Source organism: Parus major, chromosome 5 (assembly GCF_001522545.3).
Source record: "Parus major isolate Abel chromosome 5, Parus_major1.1, whole genome shotgun sequence".
NCBI lineage: Eukaryota > Metazoa > Chordata > Aves > Passeriformes > Paridae > Parus > Parus major.
In genome coordinates, this window is record NC_031774.1 from 4,811,854 (window position 1) to 4,829,294 (window position 17,441).

A 17,441-nucleotide genomic window follows, 5' to 3' on the forward strand; every position below is an offset into this window, starting at 1 on the left:
ATTGAAACCTTTCCATGGTTACTGTCACCAAGTACTAGAGCACAAATTGCTTAAAAGTTTAAATCTGACTTAAATAATAAATTCCTGCAGAAGTCATGATTTTGAGCAGATTTTCTTACTGCCACCAATCCATAAAAGACAACTTCCACATTAAGGTTTTAAGACACCCGTTTTTTTCTGAATTCAAACTTTTAATGAAGGCATTTTTTCTGTAATTTTTAGTGGAGAAGATACACGAGTCAGCACCTGCACGGCAAATAGTTGAGAATACTTTCTAAGATTACATTTCCATCACCTTGGTGCAGTTCCATAGACAATTCTACATGGTTACAGTATACACACAGAGTACAAAAAATAGACACCAATATATTAATTCTGCTGGTTTATATTAAGAAAGACCAGAAAGAACTTACTCATAGTTTTTCACAAGTTGATAAAGACAGAGAAGAATTCCAAGCCAACAAGCACTGTTGTCAGACTGGAGATAAAATCCAATTTTCTCCACAACTGCAGTCCAGCGACTTGGATAATCATACTTGATAATGTGGTGAATGCAAGTAGTAAGCTGTACTCTGGAAATCAAAAGCACAACAATTAAATAAGTTACTGCTATTATTTTAATAATATTCTTGCAGTGTTGAAGCAGCAAATACTGTCCATACTTAAGACTTCCTTTCTGTTTAGGTTTAGGTTCTGTAGTTTCTGCTTAACAGTCTCCATTGAAGGAATTTAAAATTTCTACATGCTACACAAGCTGAAAACTGTTTTTCCATCTACATTAATCCTATGTTTAGGATACACAGTGTGTGACAATGATGCTTAGCACGTGGGTGATCTTGGCTGAGAAAAAAATAAAAAAAGAAAGAAACCCAACAGTCAGAATCCACAGGCAACTCATGCAGAGGCTACAACTGTTCACCTGATCAGCTCAGGAGAGTGGATAATGGCTTCTACAATGTTCTCACGGATACAGTGTCTGTCCTCTTCTGGGATGGAGTAAGGTGGGATCTCTCCTGGAGCACTGTCACGGTCCGGCCAATACTGGGTTATCATATTTTTCAAGTAGATAACTCCTGTGAAACAAGAGTGGCAAATCAGCTGACAGACATTCAAAGCACAAAACAAATGCACAACTCGCAAGTGAATATTTTTTAGAACAAGACCAACTAAAATTACAAAAGCATTGACCCTAAGTAGGAGAATCAAAATACATAAACCATGCAATTTATTAACCCAATAATTTACTAAATTCATACTCTTTCACCCATTTAATATAAAAATACTAAACATATTGCTTTCATCTATGATTCAGGTAAGTAGTTGAGGAACTATTTAGCAATTTCTGAAAACTCCATTATAACGATTTTCTCAATGTTTTCATTAAAACTGAAAAAGAAAAGCTGATCAATACTAATGACAACCTAAAACATCCCTTGTAAGCAAAAAAATCTAATTACGTTGGTGATACAGGAATGAATACTGGAGAAACAGAGCTCCTTTATATCCAGGTTATGGTCTACAGCAATCTGTAGCAATCAGGCTCCTGGAACAAACCCTGCATTTACTGTTTGATAACCAAATCCAAACTGCTTCTGTGGCAGAATATAAATCACAGCACTTGGAGAAGTACTTACAACATGCAATAGGAAATCTCAAATGGCAAACTGATAACAAAGTTACTGTTAATCTAATTTGACATAAAAGTCCATAAAGCAACTTCTCTTCCTAAATTTCATATGCACCTTTTAAAGATTCAGAAACCAGAGGGTTTCTGAAAGTGTCTGTGGAGGTCAAGAAAGACTCAGCAGATGATTACAAGACTGAAGTGATAGAGATGTCAGCCAGCCCTCAGAGGGATTTATCTTTAACTGCTTTGTGAACACACACTGTTTGTAAGCTGGGCCTTGCATGAGCCATCCCCGCTCTCCACAGGATGCTTTGGGGTTTAATTGGCTAACAGGGAAGAGGGTGAAATTTCAGAGGTTTTCTTCAAACTTCTTTTTGTATGTTCTACTTGTAAAGCAGTAAGCTTTTTGAGTCATAATTTGAATTATATCCCCAAGCAGTAAGATAAAAATGCAAGCTAAGTTTAGGCTATAACTTAGAGTAGTCTACTACACGGAAGGTCCAAATAAGCAATCCAGATCACACCTTCCTGACCAGTCAGAAAACACACTGAAGTATTGTACTAAAAACCTCTACCAAGTAATTAGAGCAGCTTTAAGGCAATGTTTGGAGCTGCCAATAATCAACATCCAATTTTACTGATGGCTCACATGCAAATAAGCAGGGTTCTGAAAGGCATAATTTGTTTTCTTCTACTTAATATATTTAGAAACTTTAGTGCTCACAGTACAAGTTTAAATAACCTTCTTGGACCAAGTGCACCAGCATCATAAACCATTCTGCTTCCCCCAGGAATGTTCACTAGAGATAAAGGTGAAGAATCATTCAAGAGCCAGACACACCTTTTCTTTCTGTCTTCCTTACTCAGTGTATGGTGCCAGATAACAGCTCGTGATGACTGTAATTTGAGCAACTCCCAGCTTCTGAGTGCTTGACATTAAAATCATTAGAATTCTTTAATAGTATCTGTACATATACTTGTGTGTATGCACCATCAGAGTAGATACAATGAAAAAAATATTTGAAAACTTGCCTGCCTGTCTCACTGGTAAATCCAGTTGCTCGGACATAGTGATCTGAAGCAGAGTTGAAACAAAGTTCACTGACTTATGAGCCTATGGAGAGGGGAAAAAAAGAGTTGAGTTTTAGAATACTCCCATTAAGATTTACAATATCTTTATAATGATGTAATGCAATCAATAGAATACCAGCAATTCAGCCAGTTGCACAGGAGTCAGCTAATCAGCCAAAGCATTCCAAAGTTTTGTGCTCACTGCATTTTGAAGACAGCAATGGGGGGAAAAAAACCCTACCGTTTAAGGTAACAGAGCTGAAGAAATCACAGAACAGGAATCAGCCTTCCACAGTCACCAAACATGCTCCCCATTCAGAACAAACACTTGAAGCAAGAGCACCTGAACAGCCCGAAAAACCCAAGAGCAGCAAGTTTACAGTGACCTCTAGCAAGGTATGAGTTCATTCTATAATAACAGAAGAAACAGATGGGAACTATGTTTTAAAAGTAAGTCCAACTCCTACTTCATCTTTCTCAAAAACCAGTTTCAAGGGACCACTGCTGCAGCAGCTGTCCACAGAACTACCCAACAGCAAAGCAACAGCAGGGAGATCCAAATGGAGACACATCTGCAGAGTAATAAGTTCCCCGGGATGTGCTGGAGTTTCACTTAGAAAGAAAACAAAACATGTTTTTTCTTACCATATGAAAACTGTCATTGATACATTACAGACTGGATTGTATTTTCAATGAAGAAACAAACCTTAACGTTATTATAATACCCTTTAACCACCTTTCACAAGCATCAAGAACTCCAGACAATAAATTAATTTTGCTGGGAAAAGTGAGTTGCAATCCTTAAAAACTAACCCTGCTTTTTTTAACTGAAATCGAACATAATTTTCCTCAAGGTGAAGAGTCCATGGACATGAGTTACAATGGGAAATCCCTATTTTATGCATGGGTAAAAAAAAATCACAAGAGAGGCCAAGGCCTGGAACACTTATCAACAAAGGCTGTGGGACCTCATCCTCAGAGATATTCTGTTGGACAAGTCCTGATCTACCTCATTCAACTTCCAAACAGTTTTGCTTTGCTGCAAAAAAAAATCTTCACTTTCTATCTTCACTTACACAGCAACATTGTCTCCTATGTTCTTTGCAGTTCCCCTATCAAAGACCATTGCATAGATCCACCTAATTTAACCTGTTGAGCTCTTAGGAAAATACCTCTTACCCACTTGTTACTTTCAAAACCACTGAAATTACACTATTTATGAAAACCAAATGGCTGCCTCAGATACTGCAGCAACTTCATATCATATAGAGAAACATTCAGAAATTATCCTTCCATTCCCTTTATTAAGGCCAAAAGCTCTTCTGACAGTATGAAATGATGTCAAGATTCCTCCTGAGTGTGTAATGCTGCCCAGCTCACTCCTACAGTACCAGAATGTTCTCTTCAACTTTCATTTTCCTGAGCAAATATCTCCAACAGGTTCCAAGCAAGGGTAAAAGGGACAGCCTGGGACACGACATTGGTACTCAGGTTTGGTTAATGTAGCTTGTTTTCTATCTCCTGTTCTTTAAAACAGATTTCAAACTTAAGAATCTGCCCAAAATGTTAAAACACTCTTGTACACATTCATCCAGTGCACTAAAACTCTACAGGCTCCAGAGCACCCAGAGGCATCTGGTCCCACTGAAATGTTTATTTGCAGAGTGTGATTCGATGAACTGAGAGTAACTGACACCGCAATATGAGCACACGTCCTGCTGACCCTTTCTGATATTCCCCAAGTCCTCAAGAAGCAAACACACTTTTAAATGGGAAAAAAAAAGTGCAACTGTCTTCAACTGCCAAGTAATGGCTGAATAAATAAATTGAAACTCAAATTTACTAGTTGGGTTAGATTCCTCCTACAGCTGCAGGTCCGTTAAGTTCCTCCTTTCCTTAAGGAACATTAATAGAGACACAGAGTCCTGCAGCACATTCCAAATGACATCAGACCCTAATTCAGCACAGCACTCAATTATACGCTTAACATTAATGTCAGCGGAAGTGCTCCTGTATTTAACGTGTTGTGAACCTGAAGAAAGCTTTCAGTTTCAATAACCTTTAACTCACCTACAAATAAGGTCATATTAGTCTGCATAAAATGGACTTAAAAGTGAAAACTGATGTCTTTCCACGAGGGTTATAAGCTTAACAGATACCTTTTCCATACTGAAAATTTGCAATGTTTGCAAAGTAAGAAGCATTTAATCCTATAATTTTAAAAATTAAGGATTACTTTTCCTTTCCCTTGATAAATGACTGCTATTCTTGTAATAAAAACCATCCATTTCAGCAACAAATATGGAAATAATGCTTAAGAGCTACTAAGGAACTAACAGAAAAACCAAAAGAAATTAGATTTTAAAATTTTGTGTCTTAAAAGAAACAAATATAGACAGCAGTGTACAAAACTGCTACACAATGAAATTTAATAAAATACCAAATAATGTTTTCTTTATTTACAAAGACAGGACTGAGCCTGTGCCCATAGCAGGCTACAGAAGCTCCCTAGAAATATCAGTTCTATTAGAATGTGGGATTAATATATTTCCATTGGGTTCTTTGAACTATAGCAAGATTTAAGGGACAAAACGGAAACATCTACACCACTATCTGTTTGGTTTTTTTAAAATCTTACAAGTATCTTACAAGTATCCTTATTAGCATCTGAAGCATCAGACTCCAACCAACCAGGAGGATGAGCTGCTTTATCACCTTTAGTGCTTCAAAGCAGATTCAGCCAAGATATAATCTGTGCTTTTAATACAAGTAAAATACCTTCTACTTGCCAATCAAAGCCTGCTCTTAATCCTCTCCTTTAATACCTACATTCACACAGAGCTACATTAACACTTCCATGCATTCTCTATGGAATATAAAGGACTCCCAAACTCTTCACAATGACCTCTTCCCAAGCCACTGAAAGGAAGGTGGCTGCAGTGCAGCTGAGATGTAGGGACAAGTAAGGATAATTCCATGAAGAAAAGGGTGTACTGAATGCTCAAATAAAACACCAAGTACTACAATTACCTCTCACATACTCCCTTGCTCTGCTTCACTCTTAAAAAGAGCATCCAACGTTTTACTGGCACTTGGGAAAAAAAAAACAAACCCTGAACCTAAAATAAGACACCACCATAGGTGCCTTTTTGTATCTACACCATTAAAAAATACTGAATCCACATCTCTTTCAGCTATTTCCATCTTTAATAATTTTACTCCCCTGAGAGGGCTGCCTCTCAGGACAGCATGCTCCTCTTCACTGACTGCACTGCTAAAAAAAAACAACCATACTAAAAACCACACCTATTTTAGGTGCATTTTTGAACTAAAATCAGGATTTCACAATGGTCACTATCACATACTCTAAACTGCATGAAGAACAGAAAATTTTTAAGACTTGAAAGCTTTGACATTGGTAAAATTTTGATTTTTATTCTCTTGCTCCTTGTTTACAAGTGCCATTTAAAAGTAAACATTAAATTTAGAGAACTACAGGGTTTTTTAAAAATAGTTCTGTCGCAGAAGTCAAGTTTTCCAGCGCTTAACTCAGCACTTAAAGAAAAACAAAACCAAAACTCATCTCAAGTCTTTCCCACTTACAAAAGGTCTGACATGCCATGTCACTGGTATGACTTTGCTGTCTAAGAGCCAAAGAATTTGGGGACTTTTCCCAAGAGCAATCTTTGCTATGCAGCCTGGCTGGCTGAGGAATGTGTTCTATCAGACCACAAACCTTGCACCACTGTCTCTTAATCCCAATCACTGCTCCAGAACACACAATCTTTTTGCACAGTCCATTGCAGTTTTTCCTAGCAGGGTTGCTTTGTCAGACTTGTGCTAAAAGAGACTTTTGAGAAAAGAGTCATACCAGCTGCATAATCCAAAAGAGGAATGAAGTTCAAAGTTAACATTGAAGAAACCAGTTCATGGCATGTGAACTATGAATAGTTAATTACAATGTGGAAAAGCACTTTTCCTCTAGTAATGATACTGCAGTAAGTTACATTAATCTTTAATGCTGGAATAATCTCTCACACAAAGCCTGCGTGCCTCTAAATGATAAAAACAAGTTTCATCTGGGGTAAAAAGACCTCCATGTGTTCTTTTCAGGCATCAGGAAGCTGACATACCATAACAAACACACTACAATAGGCACCTCCTTTACTGTTGCCCAAAAAAGCAGAACAGATGAGCAACACTTACTATATGCTGCTGAACTGGAACCCCAGGTTATTTATATAGCTATTCAAAGTAGCACACATGTGAATAAAAGCTAACATTTTAAAAACAAAGTAGATGGAAAAAATAAGAATTTAATGCTTCTCCTCCATTCCAGTTTTTTTGGGGAAAAAAAAAATCTATGTAATTTTTGATCTGGGCCATAGCAGGACTGGGTGAACATAACTACTACACTGAGATGAAACTGTTTTCTTACAGAAAGGTAAGGTCAGGAGCTGTAAGGCCACGCTGAATCAGCAAACTGCCCCGTGGCAATCTTTTAATTCTTTTTTAAGAACTCAGCAGGTGTGGAAGTCATTCTGACCTCAGGTTTTTACAAGCCAGTTCTGCCACCTCTTATGCAGCTACAATGTATATGCAAACCTAGTTCAATGTCCACAAAAGACACACACACATTTAGCAGTTCCTGCAAACATCCCTGGTGCTCCTTTCTTCGCTGCCTGCAAGTTTGAAGGAGTTTTTGCTCTACTGCTGGCTGAGGAAAAAGCAATGTGCTCCTAGCAGAGGCTTGCTAGGCACACACAGAACTATTTGCTAAGACACGAGAAAGTGGCAAGTGACCCTTTCTGCTCAGATTTTACCTCGTGCTGGGCAACTTGCACCGAGGAGGAAACTTCTTCCTGGAGGAGCCAAGGTTCCTTACTGCCCCCAAGGGGATTCCTGGTGTTGGACCAGCCTTGGCACATGCAACTTGAAACACTCTTTCCCAAAGCACCCCTCATCTAACACACACCAGAATATACAGATGGAAGATGGGGGAAGTGAAAGTAACCAAGTTTAACCCAAGTACTTTGGGTAAAATGTCACACCAACAACTTCAAAAGAGACCCCATGATCTGACAATCACAGCCAAGAAAGTCACGCTCTGCTCTTTTTCTCACACTACAATATAGAGCTGTAGATGTTACACATGAAGACCATGCTAGAAAAGGTTTAAAAAAAAAAATCAAGCTGGAGGTAACACTATGAACACCTTGCTCAAAGTACCCATAGCATTCCAGTTTTTGGAAAATCCTGTCTGAAAGACTCCATGTAAGAAGCAGATTGCTTCTTCCCCTTTGACAACCTTTCACTGCTAAACTCTCAGCAGCTGAGAGAGGCCAATCATTTAATGTAACCCATTCCACCCTTCTGACATTTGTAGCTATTAAGCAGGCAGTGAAAGGCACTGAACTAGGCCCTACTGCACTGTTAAATCAATGGTGATGGTGGCCAGCCAACAAAATTTCCTCTCTATCCTTCCCCTGTCACTCATATTAGAACATGAAAAACCTCAAATGTAACTTCTGAAAGTCACTTTCCAGTACAGCATCAGGATATCTTCCTAAACAAACTCTGTTGAGCTCTGACTTACAAAAAAAAATGATGAGCTATAGGAGATCGCACTTTTTTTCTCCCCTAAACATTGTCAGATGCAAAAATTACACCGAGGTTAATCTCAGACTCACAAGACATACATCACAGAGAAGTTATACTTCTGCATCTATACAACTGCATCTTTATAAATATTTTGATATTAAATGGTGAAACAACACTGTATTTTTTTCAGAGTCTCATTCCATAGCTGCATAGTTAAAAATACCTATTTTCATCACAAATTCTGAGAAACACTTTATACATGGAGCACAAAGACTATTTCAAAAGGCAGCAACGTCTTCCTGCTGCTCTCCAGTAGTTTACGTGAAGATTCTGGCTCGAAGTCCTGATAAAACACAGCTTTCCCCTGTGGGACAAGGACAGAGATGGGAACACCTCAGGGTACCCCATCAGCTGAAAATTCTCAGACACAAGAGCCAATGATCTCATTCCCTGTAACTTTTTTTCAGTGAGAAAAGACGAAGAGACCAAAATACCTACTTTTTAACATTATCTCAACTCTGAAAGTTCTCACAGAGCCTTTTATGTGCAGGCAATAGAACCTGATAAAACTTAGTGAAGGGAGAAAAAGTATAGAATAATTCATGACTTGGCCAAGGTCAAAGGAAAAATGATAGAGCTTGGACAAATCAAGAACCATACACTCCAGTCCTCTTCTCCAGTCAGGAGAACTTTGTTGACTGATAGGATATGGTGAAGACAGATCCAAATACTTGGTTAACTCTTAGCTACTTAGATATCTCTTGCACTAATCAGGAATATCAATTACAGATTGATGCACGGTCTTTTCTGGTAAGGTAAAATGACCATTCTGCTGAAAGCCAGTCTCATCAGCTCAACAGGGGCACTTCTGACAAATAAAAGGTAAAGTGAAAGGTCAACCAAGGACAACTATTAAGCTATAAAACACCTGTTTTTGTGCAGGCCTGGCCATGCACAAGAACAGTGTTCTCTGCTGTTGTGATCTCATTTTTACAGAGAAAGAGACCCCCATACCTGTAATTAAGTATTAACTGGTAACAGAATTGCTCTCACATTCAACAAATTTAGACCAGCATTCAGCAAGAAAGTGCATAACTGACTTCAATAAACCTAAGTAAAACCAAGACCACACATGTGTCTAAAGCTGCACGTATATGTAAGTGCTTGCAGACTTCTGGTTTAGCACATATTTTTATCACAAAATATCTGTCAAAGATTAGTGATGCTCCATTTCCCACAAAAAAGAATTCTTACATGCTGGTTCAATAATATCTGGTGTTTTAAAAAGGGCACAAATATTCTGATTTTGTGCCAATTTAGCACTTGTGTAGTACATGATGGACCATGGGGTTTTGATTCCAAAGTGAGAACAAAAGCCAGTGGCCAGCAAGCGTGATCCTTCCTGCAAGAGTTTGCCATTTGCTGCAGACTCTGACTGGCAGTGAACATTAATTCCCTGCACCTTCAGCAACTCAATACCTGCAGAAAATAACTAAAATAAATTTCAAGCAAGTTACTACATATAAATATTGACATCCATTGAACATGGAAAAACATGCATTTTTGGGGCCAGCTTTAGATTTCATAGATACTACTGTCTTTACAGGCCATCACATTTCTTGCATTTTTTATTTAAATAATAAACACCAACACACTTTTTAACAGAGTACATGGAAAAGACAGGCAATTACTTTGTACAAGTGTCAATTAGTCACTGAGTAGTTTTAGAGCTATCTATTTCAAAGGTACCTAATATTTATTTGCTATTCACTTATTAAATAACATGCAGGAATCACTTTTTTATTTTCTGAGAAGCTATGCCTTTAGTTTTTGAAATTTTCTCCACTGCCAGCAGAACATTTGGCCTACCTTTATCTAAGTTCTGCTGAACATCTGTTGCATTACATGAGTATTGTCAGGCCCAAAGTCTGCTTAAGAGCAACAAGGAAAAATGCTTTTGGAAAAAGCCAACTAAAAGCACCACAAGAACTGCCACACGGGCTTATCCTTCACCTCCATCAAGAGATCCTATTTTCTTTGGGTCAAACACTAAAACGCTTTTGTTCTCCAAAATGTCTACAAGCCCCGTGGCTGTGTCTCATCAATAAAGTTTTCACCTATCAGGTGAGGTTAAGCAGAACAAAAATAAAATTTTCTTCCAAAATGGAAGTCCGTGGAACTGGGAGCTGCTGTGTTTTTACATCCCAGTGTGTCAGGTGAGTGCTGTGCAGGCGGATGACACACCTGGGCCGGAACCCTGTCTGCCCCCGTCCCTGGGACACGTGTCCGCATACAACCAGGGAGCACGTCTACCCCGGCAGCCCTGCTGACCCCGGAGCCCACAGGATTCGGAACACCAAACACGGCCAGGCTGCCAGATCTCATTCTCAACTCGGCCCAGGCCATCAGATTTGATTCCGAACTCAGCCCAGGCCACTCTTACAGGCGGCACTGCTTGCGAAGTGATGGGGCTCTTGCCACCTCCTTCCCCGCTGCCAAATTACTGCTTTCAACACCCAAGAACTGATGTCGCTTAGATGGTCCCCGTGTCCAGCCGGAGCCACCGAAGGCCTGCACAAGGGCGGTTTTAAACCCTGCTCAGCGGATCACCGTTTTCCCGGCTGAGCACGGAGACAATGGAGGCAATTTGTTACACCGAGTAAGACACGGGGGCCTCGGCCGCTTTCTGCCGCTGCCCCCCGCCCGAGCAGCCCCGCCCGGCCCGGCCCGGCCCCGCTGCCATGTGCGGGGACAATGCGCGCCGGGCCCGGCCTGCGGCCGCCGGGACACGGCCGGCGGGAAGGGGCAGCGGCCGCGGGCGAACGGACCGAGGAGCCGAGGGGACCCTCTCCGCCCCCGCCCCGCTCCCCCTCCCACGGGCCGGCCTCGTCCCCGCTCCCCAGCGCCGCGGCCCCGGCCCAGGCCCGGCGGCGCCCTCACCTCGTTGAGCTGTCGCTCGGCGGCTTCGCGCAGCGCCGGGTCCATGGTGCCCCGCAGGGCCTCGATGATGCCGCTGGGGTCCATGGCGGGGGCAGCGCGGGGGGCGGAGGGCAGGAGCCGGGGCCGCGCCGAGCGCACATGGACCCGCCGCCTCCAGCGGCCGCCGGCGCGAAAGGAAGGGAGAGCGCCAAGAGCCCGGATAGAGCTGCCCCCGCCGCCGACGGGAGCGGCGCCCCTTCCGCCGCACGGCCCGCCCCGCCCCGCCGCGGGGCGCCGCGGGAGATGCAGTCCGGCCGGGCACCGGCACCGGGGAGATGAGATCGGGGCGTGCCCGGGCACCGGGGAGATACGGGATACGAGGGATACTCGGTCTCGGCCCCGGCCCCGGCCCCGGCCCGCACAAGCCGCCTCAGGAGCCGCGGAAGCCGCGCTCCGACACCGCCCGCTCCGCTCCGAGCCGAGCTCCTCGGCCGCGCCAGCGCTGTGAGGGACCCGTTGTTTTAGCAAAAATCCCTCCCGCACCCGCGCCCTGTTTTCGGAGAGACTCGTGTGGCTCAGCGAGGAAGGAGGGGTGCGTGGGGCCTGGCTTTGCTTTATCGTGGGCACGGGGTGCCTGCCGTGCTGGGTTTAGGGTGGTGGGAAAAAAAGAGAAGAACGGCAATCCTGAAGATGTGTCAATTTTTTTTCAGAAAATCAATATAAACGGAGCTGTCGCTCGTGAAGGGTCTAGGAAAAGTGTCTTATGAGGAGCGGCTGAGGGAGCTGGGGGTGTTTAGCCTGGAGAAAAGAGGCTCCGCAGGGTCCTCATCACTCTGTGAGTCCCTGGAAGGAGGCTATAGCCCGGTGAGGACACGTCTCTCCTGCTGTGCCTGCACGGGATCCGAAGAAATGGCCTTAAAATGAGACAGGGGAGATTCAGATTAGATGTTAGAAAAAATTGTCACTGTCAGGGTGGTCTGTCAGTGGAATAGGTTCTTGCCCGGGTTCAAGAGGCATCTGAAACTGGTGCTGGGGGATGTGGGTTACTGGGTTAGGGGTTACATGGGCGGTGCTGGGTTGGACGGGATGATCCTGAAGGTCTCTTCCAACCATGACTATTCCATGATTCAATGATTCTGGAGGCCTTGGCTCAGTCACAGAGTCATAACTGCTTAACTTGGTCCTCTGTAAGTCACTTCTGTAGGCTTCATCCTACAAGCATTTGAGCACTGAAGTAATTCCACTTCCATGAGGAGTCACGATAAAATGAGCAATGCTATTTATAAGTTAGTGAGTTGTAAAATTTAATTGGCACTCTACAGTCATTTACTGTCATGCCTTCATTTGGGGGATGGCAATGCAGCGATGTACTTGAAATTTTGGGAGTTATTTTTATGAGGGGAATTTACTGAACTGTCAGATAAAATCGTCAAGAAAAATATTTCACAAGCATCTCATCCTGGAATGACTCTGAAATGAAGGCACATATCACAGGGAAAAGCAGAAATGCAAATACAAAAACCAGTAACACAAAACCAAAAAATAACAAAATTTAAAAGTGATACAATTTAGAAAGTTGATAAAGTGAACTATATCTTTACAGTTAAGTTAAAGAGTTTCAGGAAATCTAGGCTTATCTGGAGTATCTTTGCATATATGGAACAGCATACTTGCTTTTGTATATAATTTTCCCAAATTAGTGATTTTTCCATGATTGTCGCTGGACTAAAACCTGGGTTTCTCAGTTTCTTGTGCTACTGGTTTATTGGTGTCTTTTTGTTTTTACATAGTGCTAAAAATGATAATTTACACTATGTAGCTTTTTCTTTACGAGTGTGAAAATGAGCAACCAATTTATGAAACTAAACAGTGAAGCAGCAAGGAATGTCTGCCTTTCTAAGTAAACATAGGAGACATATGGGCCCAGATGACCCAAGTGGCAATGTGGCATAATTTTGGGACATGATGTCATATGCTGGTTTTTTTTATGAGTTGCCCAGATCTGCAGTCATACTCCAATTCTAGATGTTGCCCAAAATGTCAAAAAAAAAAAAAATAAAAAAAAAAAATAAGTGAAATAGTGTAGATTCAATACCATTACAAAATGCTGCAACAAAGTATTTTCCCTGCTTCTGTGTCACAGCACAGATAACAAGATCAAATCTCAATGCTCTTTGTATCAAAGGAGCAAAGCAAAGCAATAATGCCCCCAGCCACGGTGCTAAGCTGATCCAAAAACTTATGAAACAGAATGTATCTTCTCTAAAAATAAAAATAAGTACTTCAGAGGGCAGAGGGCTGGTGACGTGCTGGTTGTGCCTAATGCTCTGTGTCAGATGTACAGATGTGAAATGCTGCAAAGACAAGCACAATGGGATGGGAGCCATCGTCAGCAAAGGTGCTGTGACTCTGGAAGCTTGTGCCAGAGCTCTTCCTGTCTCAATACAAAAGTGGGGTTTTTTTGGACAACAAAAAACACTTGTGCAAAAGAATATGTAAGCAATTGTCCACCATGAGTACTCTGAAAAAGAAAACCTTTTATGTCCAGTAATGTTTGCATTGTCCAGGACGTTTGTACTTGCATCTTTGCTTGCCCAGAAGTAATAACAATGGCTAACTTCACAGCAGGACTAATTGTATAAATGAAAGAAAGCAATAAATGGAGGATTCAGTCAAGATGGACATTTCATATCAACAGGAAGCCAAATTTAAGAGGAAGCATCAATCAGGTTAAAAAATAATTTCTCACAAATCTGAACAATTTGTAGAGAGAGATAAAATAGTAAAGCTGGATGAAAACTGACACACCAGCAGTTTGAGCAACCTGAGAGATGGCAAATGATTTCAAATTACAATAGTGAGCTGTGGTGTCCTTAACACAGAAATTTTGATTAAATAAATATACCCACTACCATCAGATACTTTCTTTTAGGAGAATTAGCAGGACAAAAGAGACTTTAAGCCCACCCATCATAGTACAGCAATTAGTGAGGACTTTGGCCAAACCTGTTTAGCAAACAAAGGGGACTTGAATAAATATCTTGCAAGATGCAACAGATAAGTTGATAGAAAAATTTCACTTTGAAGTCAAACTGCAAATCACAGGAGTTAACATTGGAAAGAAGTATGTCCTTTAGCCAGATAAGCCTCATCAAATTCTTGGTCTCAGAAGTGAAAAAAAAAGTGTACATGCTGCAGGGTTTAGCTGCCCAAGACTGTTCTCTGTTGAGTAGGAATGCTTATAGACAACCTCAGGCTGCTGTGGGAGAACAGAGCCTCTCAAATTATCTCGGAAAGGGAGATGTGGTATTGCACAGGCCTCAAATACTGGATGCAAATCGGTCTCAATTACTCCTGAAGATAAACACGTTCTCCTAGACTGTCTGTCTTGGGGTTTGCAATCATGTGTACTTTCCCTGGAAAGCTGGAACAATAACAAAGACAGCATTTGTCAGCTTTAATAAAGCTCCTTGGAGGTGAGTGTGGAGCACTGCTTAGCCCGTGTGTCTTTCTGGGGTACCATTCCCTCTACTCTCAGTGAAAAGCCAGAAATCATATATAAAGGCAGCACAGCAATCAAAGATCGCCACGTTTGGGTGCATTTACCAGACATTGCTAAAGAGTTGTGCATAAATTTTTATGCCATCTACATATTCCAGAAACTCTCCCCAAAGATAGTAACTGATAAATGCTGCTATCAGCTGTTCTGTGCTGGAACAGATTTGACAGCAGCCAAATTAACTCCAGCTATGGAGAGCGTATTCCTGCATCAACAGCATTCCAAATGTCAACCCAGGATTTGGGGAAAAAAAATAAAATACTTGCACATGAAGGTACTTAACCATTCCTACACATCCAAAGGAAGTTTGGACAGGCATGGGTGGATGAATCACCAGCACCCAAAGTTATCATGGAACTACTTTTGTAAAATGAAAGATGGCAACAGGAAGAAAAAGATATGCACAGAAATAGTGTGCTGATATGCAAAGGTTGGAAAGAACTGTTTATAGTAACCTTTTAAAAAAATAAAAGTTTTTTTTTTTAATTTTTAAAAAATTTTAATGGGATTAAAATATGAAACTATGAAATGAAACATGCTAGTCAACATATTTTGGTGTAAAATCATCAAACAAAAGTGATTGTTTGAGGAGTTCTCTGGTTTGGCAGGGGAAATGGTACAAAATACAACCCTTTCTCTGCTTTAAAATATCATAGTAGGCTATGACCCTGAGCACACACTGAAGGGATTGAGGAGTAGCTAAATTTCAATTCTCAGTTAAAAGGTGATAAGTGAAGAGTGATTATTACTGCATTTCTATTGATACCACTAGCAGACTCTATTAGTTACTTTAGGCAGGTTTGAAATAAATACAAAAATCACTGCAGATCATTGTGAGAATGACGTAAGACTGGCAAAACAATCCTGTGTGGATGGGACAAGAGTGTAACTTGAAAAAGAAACAGAAATGCGCTTTAACACAGGCAAATGTGAAGGTGCACGTGGAATAGAAAATGAAAGATCGGAAGGATCATCGGGGACACCATGGGCACGCAGGTCGGCATGAGCTCCCAGCAGGATGTTGTGGTGAAACCACAATCTTTGAGCTGAAAACAGATGTCTGAAGAGGGGGAGAGGGGAAATGGTTTGTCCCTCCCTCTGGTGGGGAGAGGCGGATGTTCCATTGCCAGAGAATAACACCAGCATTTATGGTCTGTAAGTATTTACAAATTGCAATGCGTGAAATACCCACAAAAGTTAAGTTTGAGATGAAGAGTTTATTTTCCTCATCCATATGAGACCTACTCGAAATGTCCAGTTAGGTTTAAGACAAAAGTTGTGGGAGGTCTTGGTTGCTGTTTGTCGTTACAATTGTGCTGAGGTGAAACAGAGATTCAGCAGGCAGAGTAAGAGTGGTTCCCTGCAGAGTCCCTGATCTGGGGCTGGCTCTAGCCAAGGATGCCATTGCATGCCCAGCTGGTGGTTCCCTTTAATCCCCTTTAGTCAGCTGGGAGTTGGCTTTACTCCTAAGGAAAACTTTGGTGAAATTTCTCCAGAATTTTGTTCAGTGAGGAAGGCTCCTTTATGTAGCCATGAGATCAATAGTTGCTTCACCCTGCCAAAAACCCCAGGAGCCATCCCCACCCCCTCCAGCCAGATGGTGAGGCTGGAGCAGATGCTAAACCCCAAATCCAAACAGGTTTCCCAGTGGACAGATGCTGGAAACAAGATTCTGCCATTAGCTGGTGGAAGTGTCTGCAAGTGGAACAGCAGGAGTAGCAACGCTGAGATGGAGTAGCAAAGAAACAGTCGCTGTATAGAGCCAGGGATATTAAGGTTCTGAGTAAATGTGAAGGAGATAGGGCTTTCTTGGAGCTTTAGATGTTTGGTTGATTAAAAAAATTAAAAACACCTCAACAAACAAACAAAATCAGGAAATACAAAAAATCTCTGCTGGATGATTCTTCTGAGATCAGAAAAACTGGACATCTTGTTAATAAACATCTCTTCAAAGATGCAGGAGTCCCTTGTCAGTTCTTATTTTCATCAGTTAACTCTGGACAGCAAGGTGAGGAAAAAGAGAAAGATCAGGAAGACAATAGTGGGTACAGAACATTTCTTCTGTGAATAAAGTTGTAAGAGGAACAAATGTCTAACAGGTGAAACTAGAGAGTCACTGGAAAAAAATCCCAGTGGCACTAATTGGTGCTTGCTTTCCTCCAAGTGAGACTGGATGCAGTTCTGGAAGATATATTTTATTGAAAACACAAGCTGTGCTTCAGTCAAACAAACAAGATTAGAGCTTTGATAAAAAACATGTGCATAAAACTTGAGCAGGATGTTGGACTAGATAACGTGATGATGATGATGATGATGATGATGATGATGATGATGACCTGCACAGTGTTTTGGGTTTTGCTGTTTGCTGTCAGGTTAGATCCATCTGCTTCTGAAGGCTCGGTTTGCACTGTGTGGAAGTCCAGCTAATCCAGCTCACAACCTGCTTCAGGCCCTGTGTGACAGACAGAGCAGCAAGAGTGTCTGTAACTCACGGCAATTTCACCTCCTCCTCCCTCTTGCTCTGTTTTCCACCCTGTATATTTATATTTCACGGCCCTGAGGGAAAATGCCACTTACAGAGCTGCAGAATGGTGGATTGCTGACACCCTGGAGAGAAAAGCAGCAGACAGCAACTGGTATTTGCGGCATTAAGATGAAACTCAC

The 17,441-nt window shown here is 41.6% G+C and overlaps 1 protein-coding gene and 1 long non-coding RNA gene across 2 annotated transcripts in view; one reads left to right on the forward strand and one right to left on the reverse strand.

The window, feature by feature from the left end:
• Positions 1-11,454, reverse strand: part of IPO7 (importin 7) — a 34,502-nt gene extending 23,048 nt beyond the window's left edge. Inside the window, exons 1-4 of the mRNA XM_015630262.2 lie at positions 11,240-11,454; positions 2,660-2,741; positions 920-1,073; positions 414-572 (exon numbers count right to left, since the gene is read on the reverse strand). Of these exons, the coding sequence (XP_015485748.1) occupies positions 414-572; positions 920-1,073; positions 2,660-2,741; positions 11,240-11,323 (479 nt within the window). The 5' untranslated portion in view covers positions 11,324-11,454. The remainder of the gene's footprint in view (positions 1-413; positions 573-919; positions 1,074-2,659; positions 2,742-11,239) is intronic.
• A 63-nt stretch (positions 11,455-11,517) lies between these two features.
• On the forward strand, positions 11,518-12,966 carry LOC107205643. The gene is made up of 2 exons (XR_001522067.2): positions 11,518-11,810; positions 11,929-12,966. It is a non-coding gene; the product is annotated as an uncharacterized LOC107205643 (long non-coding RNA).
• The last annotated feature ends 4,475 nt before the right edge of the window (positions 12,967-17,441 follow it).